Genomic DNA, 21167 nt, shown 5'->3' on the forward strand with positions numbered 1-21167 from the left:
GCAAGCAAGGGCTGTCGTACAACATATGTAGTCTGACCTAGCTTTCTTACTTGTACTGTAAGGTACACAATTCATTCTCTCCCTCTCAGAGATCTATTGTGGCTTGAGGGTAATGGTGAGAAGGTAGATAGGTGGGATTAAGTGATATGGTGAGTAAATACTGTGGCTACAAGAGCAGGTCAGAGGCTGGGTATTCTGCGGCGAGTGACTCGCCTTCTGACTCCCTAGAGCCTTTCCGCCATCTACAAGGCACAGGTCAGGAGTGTGATGGAATACTCTCCACTTGCCTGGATGAGTGCAGCTCCAACAACACTCAAGAAGCTTGACACCATTCAGGACAAAGAAGCCCGCTTGATTGGCACCCCATCCACCACCCTAAACATTCACTCCCTTCACTACCGGCGCACTGTGGCTGCAGTGTGTACCATCCACAGGATGAACTGCAGCAACTTGACAAGGCTTCTTCGACAGCACCTCCCAAACCCGCAACCTCTACCACCTAGAAGGACAAGGGCAGCAGGTACATGGGAACAACACCACCTGCACATTCCCCTCCAAGTCACATACCATCCCGACTTGGAAATATATCGCCGTTCCTTCATCGTCGCTGGGTCAAAATCCTGGAACTCCCTTCCTAACAGCACTGTGGGAGAACCTTCACCACACGGACTGCAGCGTTTCAAGAAGGCGGCTCACCACCACCTTCTCAAGGGCAATTAGGGATGGGCAATAAATGCTGGCCTTGCCAGCGACGCCCACATCCCCATGAACAAATAAAAAAAAAAGGTAGATAGGTGGGATTGAGGGATATGGTGAAAAGGCTGGGGTTTAGATCAATCAAAGGGATAGGTTTGGTTAGCCATATTCTTCTTTTGCTTTTCCTAGAATATCTTTAGTTCTGTATTGGGTCACTGGGTGAGATACTGGGCACTGCTTTCAAAAAAGGAGGACAGGAAATTGGGTGAAAAAAACACATGGAGATATCACATGACAGTCCTGCCTGTGGAGCTGACAGTTTACTGAATGCTTCCTCAGTTTTCTGAAATCCTGCAATTTTTAGTTGAATTACAAAGTTACACAGCAGCCTGACCCATAGCACATGGAGCAGAGACAGGATTCTCACCATTACTCTTCCTGCGATGGTCATTCAACATCATCCGGAATTTATTTGGTGTACGGATGATTTGCTTAACTTCTAAATCCGAAGAGAATGGGGCTGACCCTGCTTCCAAAGCATTGATGTACCTAAAATCATGGAAACAGAATCTGTTAAAGGGTTGGAACACATCCTGTAAGAAAGAATGAACTTTCATTCACATATAATTATCATATCCCCAGGACAGCTTTTTGAAGTGTAATCATTGTTGTTAAACCCAGTAGTATTATACAGCCAGTAATATTATGAGTGCTATATCCAGTATTATGAATACTACACCCAGTAGTATTATGAATAGTACACTCAGTAGTATTTTTCCCCCAGTAGTAGTACAAATACTACAACCTGTAGTATTATGCACCCTGTAGTATTATACACCCAGTAATATTATACATCCAGCAGTATTACGAGTACTCCACCCGGCTGTAGGGTGTTGACCAATGTGGGATTCAGGGCTATTCTTTTTCTTGCTCTCCAGCAAAATAAGGAAAGGACTATCATTAGGAGGTGGGACGGTGGGAGGGGTGGTGATGGTTCTAAGCGAAGGGGATCTTACTGAAATGGAATTCTTTGACTAGTGGGCACATAGGGCTCGATTTTAGGGTCGGGTTACCTGCGGGTTTCCAGCGGGGGGGCCCCGAAAATCGCGATCTCCGATCACGTGACCGGATTCGGATGAAATCCCGGCCACTTCCGGGTACCGCGCTGACGTGCGGGGCTGCACGCGAAAGCCCCGCTGGTGGGAATCCCGCAGGCAATTAAAGCCAGCGGGGTTCCACTTGAGAGTACTTAACTTGCTCGTTGTGGTCAGTTAATGAGCTGAAGCAGCTGTCAAAAGAGGAAGTGTGGGATTTTACGTTCAAAGCAGTCAGTTTCCCACATTGGGGGAAACAGGACCCTTCAAACCAGGCGTGTTGCAGCCAGCAGCCTGTGGCAGGTGCCAAGGTGCGCTCCACGGGGGAGAGCCCTCACCCACGCAGGAGGCCACCGCGTCACATAGGGCAACCCCTGCCCCCCACCACCCCCCGGCCAAGCCAGAGGACAGACCGACGTGAAACCGCAGCCCCAGTCCGAGGACCCACACACCTACCCTGCACAACCCCTCAGACCAACACCTGCCAGTTGGGTGGTGTGTGGACACCCTCGGAGGACAAAGAGCATGACCAGCACCAGCAGCCTCGCAGTCCACGCCGTCCGCCGCAGAGACGTGGATCCCCCCAACACGGTGTGGTTGCACGCCCACCTGCACAGCAGGAGGGAGGGCTACCGCAGAGAGAGACGCGTCGCAGAGGGCACTACCCTCGCCACAGGGTCCACAGACCGAGGCGCAGCTCCCCGGACCTCTCCGAGCAGCAGTGCACAGGGAGGCGCAGATTCGGTCGACATGTAGTCGTGGAGATCTGCAGCCTCTTTCATGCCGAGCTGCTCCTGGCTGGCCCCAGCACCAACTGCTTACCTGTCGCTGGCAAAGTCACCACTGTCCTCCACACCTTCTCCTCCGCATCCTTCCAGGGTGCAGCCGGCTACACCGCCGATGTCTCTCAGTCGTCTGCGCGGACGAGCCCTGCAAATACACCTGCACCTACTCTGCAGTAACACGATGGGTGGCATCAGTGGTGGGTCCTCATAGTGATACCCAGGAGCGGGCATAATTGGACACAATGGACAGGATTCGCGGAGACATGGCAGTGGTGGTGTCAATATAATGTGTGCTGTTTGTGGCTCTGAAATTCAATATGGGTAACACCCATGACAAACCCTCAGACACCCTTGTGCACCCCCTTCATGCTGACGAGACGTTTGCCTTACGCTGCCTACTGCACATATGTGATGCATGCCCTGTGGCTGCAGCACAGGTGGTGGCAGGTTGAGTGAGGCTGGCCGTGAGGGAGATGCACGAGAGGGTGAGTATGGGATGGAGCCATGAGATTGTATGAGGATTGGGTCGCGTGTTAGTGGCAGGATGAGTACTGGCGAGGTGAGTAGGTGGAGGTAAGATGAGGATGGGGTGTGAGTGGGCATGAAGGGTGATGTGACAGAATAGTGTTGGCGGTGCCGAAGGAGATTTGGGGTGGGGGCAGTGTTGTGGCAGACGGAGTGTAGGGGAAAGACTTCGTGTTCTCACTGTGGCGGACCTACTGCGGTCATTGCAGCGCCTCCTGCACTGTATGCAGGTGGGCCATATGTTGGTGGCGCAGGTGACCCCCTCTGCCACCTCGAGCCAGGCCTTCTTGGTGGCAGAGGCAGGCTGCTTCCTCCCGCCCGCCGGGGGGAAGATCTGTGTCCTCCCAATCCTCCTCACCCCATCTGATGATAGCTGGGGTGAGGCATCATTAAACTGGGAGCAGCCTTCCCCCTGGGCTGCTCCATGCTGCAATTTGTCCCATTGGTTGCAGCATCTGTCAGTGGAGGACTGCCCCTTTAACTAGAGAGCCTCCAGCTGACAGATCGTACTGCGCATGCGCAGCCCGACCGACGCACAGGCCAGCGCCGTGGACCCCGGAGGAGCAGGTAATTGGATCCTATTAGTGGATTGCCTGCTACGATCGCGTGGGCAACCCACTAATTTCGCCGTTCGCGTTTTCGACGCTCCCGGAGGACCACCCGCTGGGAACCCGCAGGCCTGCTAAATTCGAGCCCATAGTAACTACCACAATACTATTACTGAAATCAGGATCTAAGGAGGACTTCCATTTGTAAAGAACCTTATCACAGCTCTTAGAAATGTCTCAAAATATTTCATCTACAATGATTTGTCATTACTTTGAAGTGGAGTGATTGGTGTTATGTAAATATACCAAGGACAGGGTAGGCACTATATAAATGCACATTCTTCCTTTCTAAATAAATTCGGCAGCCAATATTCTACTAACAGCCATTTTTTGAGCTGTTGTTTGAGGACGAAATGACAGCCAGGCGAGCAAAAAAATGCCCCGCTTTCCTTTGTAATGGCATCATGGGGTCTTTAATATCCATCTGAGCCATTGGTACAAGCAAATGGACCCTTGGTTTAACATCTGGAGTGCATCAGCTCGTACAATGCAGCACTCCCTCAGCACTGCACTGAATTGTCATAGAGTCATAGAGTTATACAGCACGGATAGAGGCCCTTCGGCCCATCGTGTCCGCGCCGGCCTAGATTATGTACTCAAACCCTGGAGTTGGGCTTGAGCCCACAGTCTTGTGACTCAGAGATGAGAGTGCTACCAACTGAGCCAAGCTGACACATGTTGGGGTGAGGGAAGGAGGGAATGGGAAGCACTACCACCCATCACACAGTGGTGCAGCATTTCCGAGAGAGGCCTTGGGCAAGACTTTGGTTGGGAGTGTTTCTCTTGACGACTCCAGTCGATATTCCTGCCCGTTTACTGAACTAAAGGCACAGCCGCTCACATTAACCATGGAACCATGTAACGATGCTGGTATGACAGGCTGTACCACATCACTTGTGTAAGAGAACAAGGATGTCTCTTGGTGTCTGTTGTGACAAAACAGCTCTAATCATAAGTTACTGGCCAAACAGATGTCGAAGAGATCATATTTACATTTATGTTTATATTTCATCAGGTTTCTTGCCTCTGAGGCAGATATCAAAACCTGGGAGAAATATCCTGTTTTCCTGCCAGTATCCATCTTCCTCAATTGCTCGAGAACTCTGGGATTTTCTTGTCTGGGATGGAAAGCCCTGTGCATCTGACAACCCTGCCTGCAGTATTCTTGGTCAAAATGAAGTCCTGCCCTTTTCACGCAGGCACCTAAATGTGTGCACGTAAGGGTTCTCAGTATTCCAGGGAGTTAAATGTGTGCAGGGAGTTAAATGCTCTCGATGTAAATTCCTCTCAATTCTGCTGGTAAACATTAAATGAGAAAAGGCCACCAGCCCATCAAGCTCAATCCTTCCAATGGACCATCTAAAGAAACACACTGTCCACATTTCTTCAATTCCATTCTTGCGACTATAGTCGGCTGAAAGTGGAGACAGAAGCCTCTCAGCTTTGGGGATGAGCTTCATTGGCTGAGTCAAACAGGGAGCCTTTGACTACAGAGATGAGGTTTATTCACTTGTGTCAAATTGAAGCTTCTCAGCTCTGGAAGTGAGGTTCATTTGGAGAGAGTAGTGAGTAGTCTGGGGAGAATATTGATCTTATTCTGAGGTAGAATATATAAAAGCCACCCTACCAGAAGCAGGATTCCGTGTTTTCATCTTTTTTGTAGATATAAGTTGAGTTCCAATGGTATGACTTTACTTCATTCTTGTCGGGCCAGAACCATTCGAAAAAGCTGGAGATTTTCCTAGCCGTGGGTAGGATCCTGGTCAAATCGGGTTTATAGTCACAGGATAACCCAAAGCTTCCTGCAGAGACAATGGGGATCTCCAAAGATGTTTCCAGCCTGACAAGGAAAAAAAGTGAAAGAGTTTGTGATGATATTGTTATTTATTTCAACTTTTTTGTTCCATTTTTTTCCTTTTTAACCTACTTTTCCTCTTCTTTGTTCCTCCAATACTGGCCTCTTGCGCATCCTCTGATTTTAATCGCTCCACCATTGGCGGCCGTGCCTTCAGCTGCCTTGGCCCTAAGCTCTGGAATTCCCTCCCTAAACCTCTTCGCCCCTCCAACTCTCTCACCTCCTTTAAGATGCCCCTTAAAACCTACTTCTTTGACCAAGCTTTTGGTCACCTCTCCTAATATCTCCTTATGTCGCTCGGTGTCAAATTTTGTTTGATAATCACTCCCGTGAAGTGCACTGGGGCGTTTTACTATGTTAAAGGTGCTATATAAATGCAAGTTGTTATTGTTGTTGTTGTTGAAGGCACTCCTCACTGGACTACACTGCATTTGGCGCCACTAGCCCTCCTGTACCTCACCCAAGTGGCCATTTGAGTATCAGCAGGGGATTTATTGAGAGAATCACAATTGAGCCCAAGCCTGTTCCCACAAAATGAACTCTGGGGACACTGAGAATGATCACAAGCAGGAACCCCGGCTGATTCTTCCTTGGGTCAATAGCAGCACCCCAATCGGCTGAGATCAGCAAACGCAGTACAGAACATGGCCTGAACTTGGACCTTCCCTGTCTGTATTGATCAGTACCACATTGGGGGATGTATTTACCCACTGATCCATCGGGGAAGCTACTTAGAATCTTAGAATCATAGAATGATGCAGCACAGAAGGAGGCCATTCGGCCCATTGTGCCTGTGCTGACTCTTTGAAAGAGCTATCCAATTAGTCCCACTTGCCTGGTCTTTCACCATAGCCCGACAAATTTTTCCCCTTCAAGTATTCATCCAATTCCCTTTTGAAAGTTATTATTGAATCTGCTTCCACCACCCTTTCAGGCAGCGCATTCCAGATCATAACAACTCGCTGCATAAAAAAAATTCTCCTCATCTCTCCTCTGGCTATTTTGCCAATTACCTTAAATCTATGTCCTCTGGTTACTGACCTTCCTGCCACTGGGAACAGTTTATCCTTATTTATTCTGTCAAAACCCTTCATGATTTTGAACACCTCTATTAAATCTCCCCTTAACCTTCTCTGCTCTAAGGAGAACAACCCCAGTTTCTCCAGTCTCTCCACATAAGTGAAGTCTTTCATCCCTGGTACCATTCTAGTAAATCTCCTCTGCACCCTTTCTAAGGTCCTGCCTAAAATGTGGGACCCAGAATTGGACACAATACTCCAGCTGCGGCCTAACCAGTGATTTTTAAAGGTTTAGCATAACATCCTTGCTTTTGTACTCTGTTTATAAAGCCAAGTATGCTTTCTCAACTTGTCCTGCCACCTTCAAAGATTTGTGTAAGTACACCCCCAGTTCTCTCTGTTCCTGCACCCCCTTACTTGTCCCACCTTTCTGTCGATGCAAGTCACTCATTACCACACACCCTCCGGCAGTAGTGAAGACTGGCCAGTTTGGGTCATCTATACCCGTTACCGTCTCCTCCAGCCTGCAGGGGAAGATCAGCTGGGTAATTTGCCACCTAATTATGCAGTGGAAAATTTCAGCGACCTGATGCTGTCATGCACATCGCATCCTCCGCCAGCACACATACAATCCAAGTTTCTATCCCTTCGAGCTCGAAAGTAAATCCTTGTAACCATCTGCGACAATAATATTGACATACACCTCTCACTCCAACACAGAAAGTAACTCAAACCATTAGGAAGCAGAGACTTACGACACAATTTGAAAGGTGGCATAGGTGCACGTTGGACCCAGAATTGCACAACCTAAATTCTCAGTCTTCTAGATACAGGGATAAAAAGAGAAACAAGGTCAGAGATCGTCAATCCTACTGGGTACGCTCCCCCTTCTCCTTTCACTTTGTATTCACTCCAATTACAAGATGCCTTTGGAAAGCGTAAAACAATACACGTTAGTGGTTTGCGAATCATGCAACATTTTGCCCAATTCTTTACCCAGAGAGTGGTTAGAACGTGGAACTCGCTACCTACCACGTGGAGTGGTTGAGGCGAATAGCGTAGATGCATTTAAGGGGAAGCTAGGTAACTACATGAGGGAGAAAGGAATAGAAGGAAATATCGGTAGGGTTAGATGAAAAAGGGAAGGAGGAGGCTCGTGTGGAGCATAAATACCGGCATAGGCCTGTGGGGCCAAATGGCCTGTTTCTATGCTGTAAAATTCTATGTAATTCAAAAAGGGTGAAGTTTATTCTTCAATTTTATTCACTCCCACTGTGAACAAACAGAACACTCCATTGCCAGGCTCCACCCGATAGTTTGCTCTTCTTTTCCCCTTCAGTGGCTGATGCATTTGGTGAGTATTTCTGCAATTCTGTTTTTGTTCTATATTTAGAACAAAATATTATATTTTTAATCACAGATATGGTAGACATGTTCGTTGTGATCCCACTGATCTCCTTTATTGGGTCATCCTTTGGTTGGTAAGGTTTATTTTATTTGTTCCTGGGATGTTGACGATCCTGGCAAAGCTGCATTAATTATGCATCCTTAGATGCCTGAGAAGCTGGCGCTGGGCACTCTTCTCGAAGAGCAGTCCTTGTGCTGATGATGCCTCCCATACCACAAGGGTGGTACAGTGGAAGGGTATAAGAGGAACCAGGTTCATTGTCACACAGTAAGGGGAATACCTGGCTGATATGAACCATATTCAGCACTGTGTTCAACCCACCCCACTTATCAGATGATGCAGAACTCAGCAGCCCCAGAAGAAGCCTCTTTGAGTGGTGTCACTGGGAAGGGAGGTGCAAAACGTAAGGAGATATCCCTGGATTTCACATTCATGCTGCAGTGAGGGGAGGGTGTCTCAAACCCACCGTTCCCAATATGAGGACAACAACCTATCCTGGTCCCAAGGGACTCAAACGCCTTCGGTCTTAGGGGAAAGATCCAGATGGTATCATTACAGCTCATGATAGAATGTACAGCACAAATTACGTGCCATTCAGCCCAACTAGTCTATGCAGGTGTTTATGCTCCACTCGAGCCTCCTCCCTCCCCTCTTCATCGAATCCTATCAGCATAACCTTCTATTCCTTTCTCCCTCATATGTTTATCTAGTTTCCCCTTAAATGCATCGATGCTATTTGCCTCAATTACTCTATGTGGTAGCGAGGTCCACATTCTAACCATTCTCAATGTGAGTGGTTAAGAAACTACAAACATCCCTGAACGGAAGATGACCTTATTGGAGATTTTACCAAGTCGCCGCATTTCAGCATCTGCCTCGTTTACAACAGAGCATCTCACTCTAACTGGGAACTGCTCTGCACTGGTTATGTAGGCAGTCTAATAGATACTGCACCTTTTTAGATTTCAGCAAGAATTAATGGGGCAGATTTTCTTGATCCTGCCCCTGGTCTATTGGATGGCCTGGACACAGCGGATACAAGAAAATCGGGTGGGGCTGCATTAGGGGCGTCCGCTCCTTCCCCTACTCCCTCCCCATTTTCCTGCATTCGCCCAAGCAATCTAATAGCCCAGCTGCAGAGTCGGGTAAAGCTGCTCCAACGTCACTGCAGTCAGCAAAGAAGCCTCTGCTCACTACCCCTCCCCATGACAATCTAGCCAAGTCTGGGAACTGACCATGTTTGGATAACCATGGACGGAGTCTAAAATCACCTTGGTCAGTAACACAAGATGGCCAATTGGCCGCCCGTTTCACACTCCACCAGTTTCACTCTCTGCCTGACTGTAATGGAAAAGAAATTTGGCCGGAGTGTGAAACGGGCGGAATGTGAATCGGGTAGAGTGTGAAACGGACGTGGTGTAAATCGGGCAGAGTGTGAAACGGGTGGAGTGTGAAATGGGCAGAATGTAAATCAGACAGAGTGTGAAACGGCCGGAGTGTAAATCGGACAGAGAGTGAAACGGACAGAGAGTGAAACGGGCAGAGTGTAAATCGGACAGAGAGTGAAACAGACAGAGAGTGAAACGGGCAGAGTGTAAATCGGACAGAAAGAGAAACAGGCGGAGTGTAAATCGGATGGAGTGTAAATCGGACAGAGAGTGAAATGGGCAGAGTGTGAAACGGGCAGAGTGTGAAACGGACAGATTGAAACGGGCGGAGTGTAAATCGGACGGAGTATAAATCAGACAGAGTGTAAATCAGACAGAGAGTGAAACAGACAGACAGTGAAACGGCCAGAGTGTGAAATGGGCAGAGTGTAAATCGGACAGAAAGTGAAACAGGCGGAGTGTAAATCGGATGGAGTGTAAATCGGACAGGGAGTGGAACGGGCAGAGTGTGAAACGGGCAGAGTGTAAATCAGACAGAGTGTAAATCGGGCAGAGAGTGAAACGGGCAGAGTGTGAAACGGACAGAGTGTGAAACGGGCAGAGTGTAAATCAGACAGAGAGTGAAACGGGCAGAGTGTGAAACGGACAGAGTGTGAAACGGGCAGAGAGTGAAACGGCCAGAGTGTGAAATGGGCAGAGTGTAAATCGGACAGAAAGTGAAACAGGCGGAGTGTAAATCGGACGGAGTGTAAATCGGACAGTGAGTGAAACGGGGCAGAGCGTGAAACGGGCAGAGTGTAAATCAGACAGAGTGTAAATCGGACAGAGAGTGAAATGGGCAGAGTGTAAATCGGACAGAGAGTGAAATGGGCAGAGTGTGAAATGGGCAGAGTGTAAATCAGACAGAGTGTAAATCAGACAGTGAGTGAAACGGGGCAGAGCGTGAAACGGGCAGAGAGTGAAACGGGCGGAGTGTAAATCAGACGGAGTGTAAATCGGGCAGAGTGTAAATCAGACAGAGTGTAAATCAGACAGAGAGTGAAACGGGCAGAGTGTAAATCAGACGGAGTGTAAATCGGGCAGAGAGTGAAACGGGCAGAGTGTAAATCAGACAGAGTGTAAATCAGACAGAGAGTGAAACGGGCAGAGTGTAAATCAGACGGAGTGTAAATCGGGCAGAGAGTGAAACGGGCAGGGCGTGAAACGGGCGGAGTGTAAATCAGACAGAGTGTAAATCGGGCAGAGAGTGAAACGGGCAGAGTGTAAATCGGACAGAGAGTGAAACGGGCAGAGTGTAAATCGGACAGAGAGTGAAACGGGCGGAGTGTAAATTGGGTGGAGTGCGCAATGGGTTGTCGATGTCCATGACGGAGTTCTACCCCGGCTCCGTGTTAACCCACCAGTCTGGTGTGTCTCCAGGCAGCTACAATGAAATACCATTAATTGTCAATTGCCATTGATGTGCTGCACCCAACTGAGTAAATAGGCAGGACACAGTCACAGAGTCACAGCTCAGGACCAACCGTGCTTGTCTAACTCACAGTGTACTCACATATAATCTCTTCAGATTCTCCACACCTTCACAAGTGCTTGTGGGGCAGCCTTTGGACACATACAGAGCTGTGTCAAAACCATGAAATGATGCATTCAAGGTGACGTCAAAATCTGAAACATGAGCACAACTCCGTTAGTTACTTTTTCACCAAGTTCTCCCCCTTTGAAGTTGGTGACTTTTCCCATCTCAAGTGGTAAATCTTTTTATGAGAGCCCAGACAATCAGTGTCACCCGATTACTCAACCATTGGGGTAAAATCACTCATTCAATCTTCACCTATCCCTCTCTCTTTCTAGCCCCCACTTTATCTCCCTCTTTCTATCCCCTCTCTATTCCTCACTCTCTCTATCCCTCTTTCTATCCCCTCTCTCTCTCCCTCTCCCCCACTCTCTCTCTATTCTTCACTCTCTCTCTCTCTATCCCTCTCTCTATCCCTCTCTCTCTCTTTCTCGATCCCTCTCCCTGTATCTCTCTCCAGCTGTCTCTGATTAATGTTCCTCTGAACTAAAAATGAAATATATGAATCATTGCCTGAAAAAAACTATTCTGCAACTTCGAAAGTCGCTTGGAATTTGACACTGTGGGGTGATATACGTCCCCAGTTGTGGGACATGCTCAGACTGCACCATCTCCCTGAAACTAACAAAATAATAGCTGTTTATCAAAATATCAAGTTCAAACCCAGGATTTTGAAAGAGGCTGAGGTTTTCCTGTTAAAAAAAACATTAATAAAGCTACTCACTCACATAAAGGACAATTTTATTGGTGGAATATGTAATTTTCTAAGTTTTTATTGTGTTAAAAATCTTTGGGTAAATTTTCTGCGGAGATTCTCAGGTCTCTCACCGTGACTTCACCTGAATATCGATGAAACCCCGATGGAAATTCCAGGCGTTTCTTTTGAGACTAAACTCACGGGCTGAGGGCAGGAAAGTTTGCGGGCAAAAATGTCTCAAAAATATTTGAAGTGATATGATTGGTTCGCCTTCTCCTTGCTAGGTAATTTATACACGATCGAAGGACAATCAATAACTTCAAATCGCAATTAATAAATCTGCAAATCAACAGACACGACAGTTAACCCTGAGCATGTAGCATCCTCCTCCACATCTCTTCACCACCCCTGCTGACATTGGGCTCATGGCCGATCTCCCATCCACACAGTTCCTGCCACCAGCGATGATATGCGCAGACCTACGGCAACACTTTGACGTGTGTCAGTGAATATTTTATCATTCAATCTTCATCATGGACGGGACAGTCTTCTTCTCATCTGAGTACTAATTTTCCTCGCTCATCGGATTCTACTTGTCAGACTAGCTTGGTTGGTCAGCATCCTCGCCTCTGGGTCAGCAGATTGTGCACTCCAGATCTTGGTTGACACTCCAGTGTAGCACTGAAGGAGCGTTGAGTCGTTGGAGGTGTCCTTTGGGTGGTACATTAAACTGAGGTGCCCTGTGGCTGTATAGATGCTTGTTAAAGACCCTGTGCCACTATTAGAGGAAGAACTGGGTGTCCTTCCAGTGCCTCCTTCAACAGGCGCCATCAAAAACATATTAACCGGCCATTCATTCGCTTGCTGTCTGTGGGATCTTGCTGGACACAAAATGGCTGCCCTGTTCTACTTAACAACAGTCACTGCACTTCATTGTAATTCACTGAATGTGAATACTTTGGAATTTTTCCGAGATGTGACAAGGTGCTATAGAATTGCAACTCTTTCTTATCACTTGTGCAGAATTTAACAAGTGACACTTGAATTATCATAGAATCATATAACACAGAAGGAGGCCATTTGGCCCATCGAGCCTGTGTTGGCTCATTTAAAAGGTATTCAATTAGTTCCACTCCACTACTATTTCCCCATAACCCTGCAATTTTTCCCTCCAAGTATTTACTCAATTCCTTTTTGAAAGTTACAATTGAATCTGTTTCCACCACCCTTTCAGCCAGTACAATCCAGATCATAACAACTCACTATATAAAAAAATGTCTCCTCATCTCACCTCTGGTTCATTTGCTAATTACTTTAAATCTGTGTCCTCTGGTTACTGACCCTCCTGCCTGTGGAAACAGTTTCTCCTTATTTATTCCATCAAAACCCCTCATAATTTTGAACACCTCTATTAAATCTCCCCTTAACCTTCTCTGCTCTAAGGAGAACAATCCCAACTTCTCCAGTCTCTTCACATAACTGAATTCTCTCATCCCTGGTACCATTCCAGTAAATCTCCTCTGCACCCTCTCCAAGGCCTTGACATCCTTCCTAAAATGTAGTGCCCAGAATTGAACACAATATTCCAGCTGAGGTTTAACCAGTAATTTATGAAGGTTTAGCATAACTTCTTTGCTTTTGTACTCTATGCCTCTATTTATAAAGCCAAGGATCCCATATGCTTTTTTTAACAGCCTTCTCAACTTGTCCTGCCACCTTCAAAGAACCCCCAGGTCTCTCTGTTCCTGCACCCCTTTTAAAATTGTACCATTTAGTTTACATTACCTATCCTCATTCTTCCTTCCAAAATGCATTACTTCACACTTCTCTGCATTAAATTTCATCTGCTGTTTGTCTACCCATTTCACCTATCTGTCTATGTCCTCTTGAAATCTGCTACTATCCCCCTCACTGCTCACTATATTTCCAAGCTTTATATCACCTGCAAACTTGGAAATTATACTCTCTGTACCCAAGTCCATGTCATTAATATAGATCAAAAAGAGCAGTGGTCCTAATACTGACCCCTGGGAAACACCACTGTATACTTCCCTCCAGTTTGAAAACAACCATTCACCACGACTCTCTGCTTTCCGTCTCTCAGCCAATTTTGTATCCACGCTGCCACTGTCTCTTTAATCCCATGGGTTTCAATTTTGCTAACAAGTCTATTACGTGGTACTTTATCAAACACCTTTTGAAAGTCCATATACACAACATCAACCACACTAACCTCATCAACCCTCTCCATTACTTCATCAAAGAACTCAATCAAGTTTGTCAGACACAATTTTCCTTTAACAAATCCGTGCTAGCTATCATTTATCAACCCATGTTTTTCCAAGTGACAATTAATTTTGTCCTGGAGTATTGTCTCTAAAAGTTCCCCCACCACCGACATTAGGTTGACTGCCCTGAATTGTCGAGTTTATCCCTCTCACCTTTGTTGAACAGGGGTGTAACAATTGCAACCCTCCAGTCTGCTGGCACCACTCCCATATCTAAGGAGGATTGGAAGACTGTGGCCAGGGCCTCTGCTACTTCCACCCTTACTTCCCTCAGCAACCTAGGATGCATCCCATCTGCACCATGTGACTTTCGTACTTTGAGCGCTGCCAACCTTTTAAGTACCTCCTCTTTATCTATTGTCATCTTATCCAATTTCTCTACCTCCTCCTTTACTGTGAAATTGGCAGCATCCTCTTCTTTTGTGAAGACAGAAGCAAAGTATTCATTTAGTTCATCAGCCATGCCCTCTACCTCCAAAAGATTTCCTTTTTGATCCCTAATCAGCCTAACCCTTCCTTTGACTATCCTTTTAATATTTATATGTTTATAAAAGTCTTTAAAGTTCCATTTTATGTGACCCGCTAATCTCCTCCTGACTTCCCGAAGTCTTTCCACCATCTACAAGGCACAAGTCAGGAGTGTAATGGAATACTCTCCACTTGCCTGGATGAGTGCAGCTCCAACAACACTCAAGAAGCTCGACACCATCCAGGACAAAGCAGCCCGCTTGATTGGCAGCCCATCCACCACCCTAAACATTCACTCCCTCCACCACTGGTGCACCGTGGCTGCAGTGTGTACCATCTACAAGATGCATTGCAGCAACTCACCAAAGCTTCTTCAACAGCACCTCCCAAATCCGCGACCTCTACCACCTAGAAGGACAAGAGCAGCAGGCACATGGGAACAACACCAATTGCACGTTCCCCTCCAAGTCACACACCATCCCGACTTGGAAATATATCACCGTTCCTTCATCGTCGCTGGGTCAAAATCCTGGAACTCCCTTCCTAACAGCACTGTGGGAGTACCTTCACCACATGGATTGCAGCGGTTCAAGAAGGTGGCTCACCACCACCTTCTCAAGGGCAATTAGGGATGGGCAATAAATGCTGGCCTTGCCAGCGATGCCCACATCCCATGAATGAATAATAAAAAAAATCTTTTTTCATTCACTCTCTTTGCCCCTCTTATTTCCTTTTTCATTTCTCTTCTGCACTTTTTGTATTCCGCTTGGTTCTCTCCTGAATTATGAATCTGACATTTATCATAAGCTTCCTTTTTATGTTTCAATTTATCCTCTATATCCCTTTTTCATCCAGGGAGCTCTAGCTTTGGATGCCCTTCCTTTCCCCTCATAGGAATGTGTCTAGTCTGTACGCGAACTATCTCCTCTTTGAAGGCCACCGATTGCTTTATTTACTGTTTTACCTGCCAATCTTTGTTTCCAATCCACCTAGCCCAGATCCCTTTTCAGGGAAATTAGCCCTCTTCCAGTTGAGTATCTTTACCTTTGATTTTTCCTTGTCCCTTTCCATAACTACTCTAAACTTAATGATATTGCGATGACTGTTTCCCAAATCCCTCCCACTGAGACATGCTCCACTTGCCCCACTTCATTCCCCAGAACTAGATCCAGCAATGCTTCCTTCCTCGTTGGGCTGGAAACACACTGGCCAAGAAAGTTCTCCTGTGTACATTTCAGGAATTCCTCCCCCTGCTTGCCCTTCACACTGTTTTTTCCCAGTCTATATTGGGATAATTGAAGTCCTCCAGTATCACTGCTCTATTGTTTTTTTCTCTTCCTGAAATTTCCTTGCAGATTTGCTCCTCTATCTCCATCCCATTATTTGGTGGTCTATAGTGTACACCCAGCAGCGTAACTGCTCCTTTACTTTAACCAAATGAATTGTGTCTTTGAACCCTCGAGCACATCATCCCTTTCCAGGGCTGTAACAGTATCTTTGATCAGCACTGCCAACCCCCCTCCTTTATTTCCATCCCTTTTCCTTCTGCATACATTTTAGCCAGGAATGTTACGTTCCTATTCCTGCTCCTGTTTGAGTCAGGTCTCCGTTATTGCCACTATATCATCATTCCATGTGGCAACTTGTGCCTGCAGTTCACCAACCTTATTTACCATGCTCAGTCCATTTACGCACATGCACTCCAAACCCGCCTTAGTCTGCTTTGCATTTCTCCACCATCTGATCTCTTATCTAATACTGTTTGTCCTTCTCAGTCCTCTATGCACCTAGTTTCTCCTCTCTGGTGCTTCATCCTGGTTCCCGTCCCCCTGCCAAATTAGTTTAAACCCTCCCCCACAGCACTAGTTAACCTCCCTGCGAGGACATTGGTCCCAGCTCTGTTGAGGTGCAACCCTCCATCTTGTACAGGTCCCAACTGCCCCAGAATCGGTCCCAATGCCCCAGGAATCTGAAGCCCTCCCTCCTGCACCATTTCTCCAGCCACTCATTAACCTGCTTTATCTTGCTGTTCCTTTACTCACAGTGCATGGCACGGGGAGTGATCCAGAGATCACCACCTTTGAGGTCCTGCACTTCAGCCTTCTCCCTAGCTCCCGAAACTCTGTCTGTAGGACCTTAACCCATTTCCTTCTTATTTCATTGGTTCCCACACGGACCACAACTTCTGGGTGTTCCCCTTCCCCCCACAGAATGTTCTGCACCCTCTCCGTGGTGTCCTTTATCCTGGCACCAGGGAGGCAACACACCACGCCAGATTCACATCGGGAGTTGTAGAAACGACTGTCTATCCCCCGACTATCGAATCCCCTAGAACAACTGCATTTCTACACTTCGCTGTGCCCTCCTGTGCAGTCCTTTGTCCCATGGTGCCGTGGATGTGCTCTATAGTGCACTCCCCAAAGGTGTCGTCATCCTCACCGGTCAATGAAAACCAGTTTGTGAGCGGCACACTCCCGGAGGATTCCTGCACTGCTGCCTCTTCTTCCTACCCTGCCGGATGGCCACCCACTTACTGTCCTCCTGAACTCATTGTGGCTGCGGGGTGGTCACCTCCTGGAACGTGCGCTGCAAGAAACTTTCAGCCTCCCGTATGTCCTGCAGTGACACCAGTCGCTCCTCAAGTTCAGAAACCCTGAGCTCGAGTTCGAGCAGACGGAGGCACTTTCTGCACATGTGGTTATGCCTGTTTCGCACCCCACAGCTCACCTGCCAGATTTAAATGAAATCGAGCCTCAAAATCGTTGCCGGGGGGTCCTCTTCACCGACCAGCGCACTCCCCCAACAGGTCGCCCAAAGATCAAAGTAGACCACTCTTTCTCTTAACATATTCATTAACACTTTTACTGTTAGCCTTAATATCCCTTGCAGTATTCCCTTTTTGTATCTCTTATTACTTTCTTTGTGTCCCTGTGTTGCTTTTTATAGCTCTCTCTGTCCGCTACATTTCCACTTTTCCTTACTTTTGTGTACACCTGGCATCGAGAGAGAAAAGGGTGGAAAGTGAACTTTCTTTCTCTCAAGGTAGATTGGATTGAGCCCAGGACTGAGAGGTGGAAGGGCAGTGTATGAACCCATTGCAATACCCAATCCCACAGAAGTACAATCCTATAGAACATTACATAGAATTAAGAGCACAGAAACAGGCCATTCGGCCCAACTGGTCTAGGCCGGTGTTTATGATCCACATGAGCCTCTTCCCATCCTATTTCATCTAGCCCTATCAACATATCCTTCAATTCCTTACTCCCTCATGTGTTTGTCGATCTTCCCCTTAAATGCATCAATGCGATTTGCCTCAGCTACTCCTTGTGATAGCAAGTTCCACATTCTAACCACTCTCTGGGTAAAGAAGTTTCTCCTGAATTCTTCATTGGATTTATTAGTGACTATCTTATATTTATGGCCCCTTAGTTTTGGACTCCCCACAAGTGGAAGCATCTTAACTACATCTACCCCATCCAACACCTTCGTAATTTTGAAGACCCCGATGAGATCACCCCTCAGCCTTCTCTTTTCTAGAGAAAAGAGCCCCAGCCTGCTCAATCTTTCCTCAGTTCTGGTATCATCCTTGTAAACCTTTTTTTGCACCTTCTCCAGTGCCTCTATATCCTTTTTGTAATATGGAGACCAGGACTGAACACAGTGGAGACGAAGCTAAACTTGCCTCTTACCTTTCTGTCGCAATTTGTTTTCAATAAGCCGAATTCCATCCATTATAACTGGAAGGACGTTTTCCAAGGTCCAAGGAGAGCTAGAATCATTCAGTAGGATCACGTTAAGTGTAAACAACTTATCGGTACACTTCGGATAGGGGTTCGTACCCAAGGACGCCCGGACAGCAACCATGGTCCACAGACAGAAACTTAGCAATCGCCTCATTTCTCCACGGTGTATGTTAAAACATTCCAATTGTCCTTCTCTCAGGTCTTTAACTTTAAAGAGTACAGGAAGCACAGCTGCGAGGTATATTAAAATGTCATCCGAAAGTTTTCCCTCTGAGATACGTGAGGCTGAGCACAAAGGTCGGCCCGTATAAAATGTTGTTTGCTTGATAAAAGTTCAGTGGTTGTAAAACGTGATCGAGCACAATTCACGCAGCATGGGTCCGTTTGAACTGAGATAACTGAGACAGCACTTGAAAGGCCACTTCACCCGAAGGCTGATAAAGAATACTGTCCGGAAAAACATCGTATCACTTTGTGATTAAAAAGTGTTGATGAAGGGGCACTCGGGTGTGCTGGTTCCCATTGTGCCCAGGACTTAGCCAGCCTACCTGGAAGGAACATCCAATGGGGATGATTGGGAATCACTAAGAGGCCAATTCTGGCCTATTGCGCAACCCCGATTTTAATCGCTCCACCATTGGCGGCCGCGCCTTCAGCTGCCTAGGCCCTAAGGTCTGGAATTCCCTTCCTAAACCTCTCCGCCTCTCTACGTCTCCCTCCTCCTCTAAGACGCTCCTTAAAACCTACCTCTTTGAGCAACCTTTTGGTCACCTGATATCTAATATCTCCTTATGTCAAATTTTGTTTGATAATCGCTCCTGTATATAGCACCTTGAAATGTTTTACTACGTTAAAAGCACTCTTTAAATGCAAGTTGTTGTTATAGGAACACAGGAAGATAGGAACAGGACTAGGCCATTCAGCCCCTCGAGCCTGTTCCGCCATTCAATGAGATCATGGCTGATCTGGATGATTGGCAGACCTTGAAGTGTAAACACTGGCAATAGTGACTGTACTTCAATACTAATTTATTGGCTGTGAAGCACTTTGGGGTATCCTGAGGATTTGAAAGGTTCTATATAAATGCAAGTTGTTGAATTAAAGAAAAGGACTTGCATTCACATAGTGCCTTTCATGACCTCCGGACGTCCATTAGGGATGGTTTTATCCGTGGACATGCAACTGTGAATCTGGGTTAGCACACGGATCAAAAACTTACTTGTACACCTGGCACAGGTTGGGGGGGGTGCGGGAGGGAAATTTCTTCTCCTTAAGGTGGGCTGGATCGAGTCCAGTGATGGGGCAGCGTACAACCCACTGAGAGTGATGGGGCAATCAGAACACAAGTCACCCCCATCGTTCGTTGGGTGGGAGCCATATATCCAAGTTTGCCGATGACAAAAAGATTGATGTAAGTAGTGTCGATGGGAGCATAAAATTACAGAGATATTGATAGATTCAGTGAGTGGGCAAAACTGTGGCAGATGGATTTCAACGCAGGTGTGAGGTCATCCATTTTGAACGAAAAAAGGATTGATCCGAGTATTTTTTAAATGGTGAAAAGCTCGGAACAGTGGAGGTCCAAAGTTATGTAGGGGTCCATGTACACAGATCACTAAAATGTAGTGGTCAGATTCAAAAAAATAATCAAAAAGGCTAATGGAATGTTAGCCTTCATAACTGGAGGGCTAGAATATAAAGGGGAGGAAGTTTTGCTACAGCTATACAAAGTCCTGGTTGGACCACATCTGGAGTACTGTGTACAGTTCTGGGCACTGCACCTCAGAAAGGATATATTGGCCTTGGAAGGAGTGCAGCACAGATTCACCAGAATGTTAACAGAGCTCCAAGGGTTAAATTATGAGGTGAGATTACATTAACTAGCCTTGTATTCCCAGGAATATAGAAGGTTAAAGTGTGAATTGATTGAGTTTTTTAGGATTTTGAAAGGAATTGATAGGGTAGATGGAGAGAAACTTTTTCCTCTGGTGGGGGCATCCAGGACAAAATCAGTGCCAAGCCATTCAGGAGAGAAATTAGGAAACACTTCTTCATGTAAAGGGTGGGAGAAGTAATTCTCTCCCACAAAAAGCAGTAGATGCAACCTCAATTAAGTCTTAAATCTGAGATTTAACGGAGGTGTCATGAGAGGAATTGCACCCTCATATGTAGCAGCATCATTCGCTCTGCGAAGGTGATGGCATCGTTACGGTTTGGACTTTCTCCCAACAGCGTTAACTTGTGCTTATGGCAGAAAGAGAGTGTCCACTATGTAGACCCAAGCCTCCCATAAACTGTACCTTTAGATGTACCATGAGTCGCATAACCTGCCAAGGGATTAATAATTACCCCAGTACCCCATAATTACAATATTTGCAGTGGAGTTTTTTTTTATTCGTTCATGGGATGTGGGCATCGCTGGCGAGGCCAGCATTTATTGCCTATCCCTAATTGCCCTTAAGAAGGTGGTGGTGAGCCGCCTTCTTGAACCGCTGCAGTCCGTGTGGTGAAGCCACGTGCTAGTGAGTAAAGGAACAGGAGAATAGACAGGATGAATGCATGGCTGCAGGGATGGTGTAGGAGGGAGGGATTTAGATTCCTAGGATATTGGGACCAGTTCTGGGGAAGGTGGGACCTGTACAAGCGAGACGGGTTACACCCGAGCAGGACCGGGACCAATGTCCTTGAGGGGGTGTTTGCTAGTGCTGTTGGGGAAGGTTTAAACTAGAGTGGCAGGGGGATGGGAACCTGAGCGGGGAGTCAGAAGGGAATAAAGTTGAGAGCAGCAAGAGAGGGGAAGACCCAGGGGAAATCTACAATACTAATAGTACAAACAGTTGTTCAAGAACAAGTGAAAGGGAAAAGCGTAGAGCAGCGGAAAGAAAGTGTACTTTAGGCACGACAGAAAAAATAAAAACTAGAAGGCGTAAGGCGATTAACCCAGCATCAAAGCTGTGGCACGGGGTTGGGAACCTGAGCAGGGTGACAGAGGAAAGCGTGTCAGGAAGGCACAGAAG

General features: G+C 46.7%; 1 protein-coding gene across 1 annotated transcript in view; it reads right to left on the bottom strand.

Moving 5' to 3' along the window:
* LOC137305387 (guanylyl cyclase C-like) overlaps positions 1 to 18304 on the bottom strand; it is a 100076-nt gene extending 81772 nt beyond the window's left edge. Inside the window, exons 1-5 of the mRNA XM_067974221.1 lie at positions 18097 to 18304; positions 10931 to 11043; positions 7338 to 7405; positions 5336 to 5548; positions 1124 to 1245 (exon numbers count right to left, since the gene is read on the bottom strand). Of these exons, the coding sequence (XP_067830322.1) occupies positions 1124 to 1245; positions 5336 to 5548; positions 7338 to 7405; positions 10931 to 11043; positions 18097 to 18304 (724 nt within the window). The remainder of the gene's footprint in view (positions 1 to 1123; positions 1246 to 5335; positions 5549 to 7337; positions 7406 to 10930; positions 11044 to 18096) is intronic.
* Between the last annotated feature and the right edge of the window lie 2863 nt (positions 18305 to 21167).

The sequence above is a fragment of the Heptranchias perlo genome, chromosome 40 (assembly GCF_035084215.1).
Source record: "Heptranchias perlo isolate sHepPer1 chromosome 40, sHepPer1.hap1, whole genome shotgun sequence".
Lineage (NCBI taxonomy): Eukaryota > Metazoa > Chordata > Chondrichthyes > Hexanchiformes > Hexanchidae > Heptranchias > Heptranchias perlo.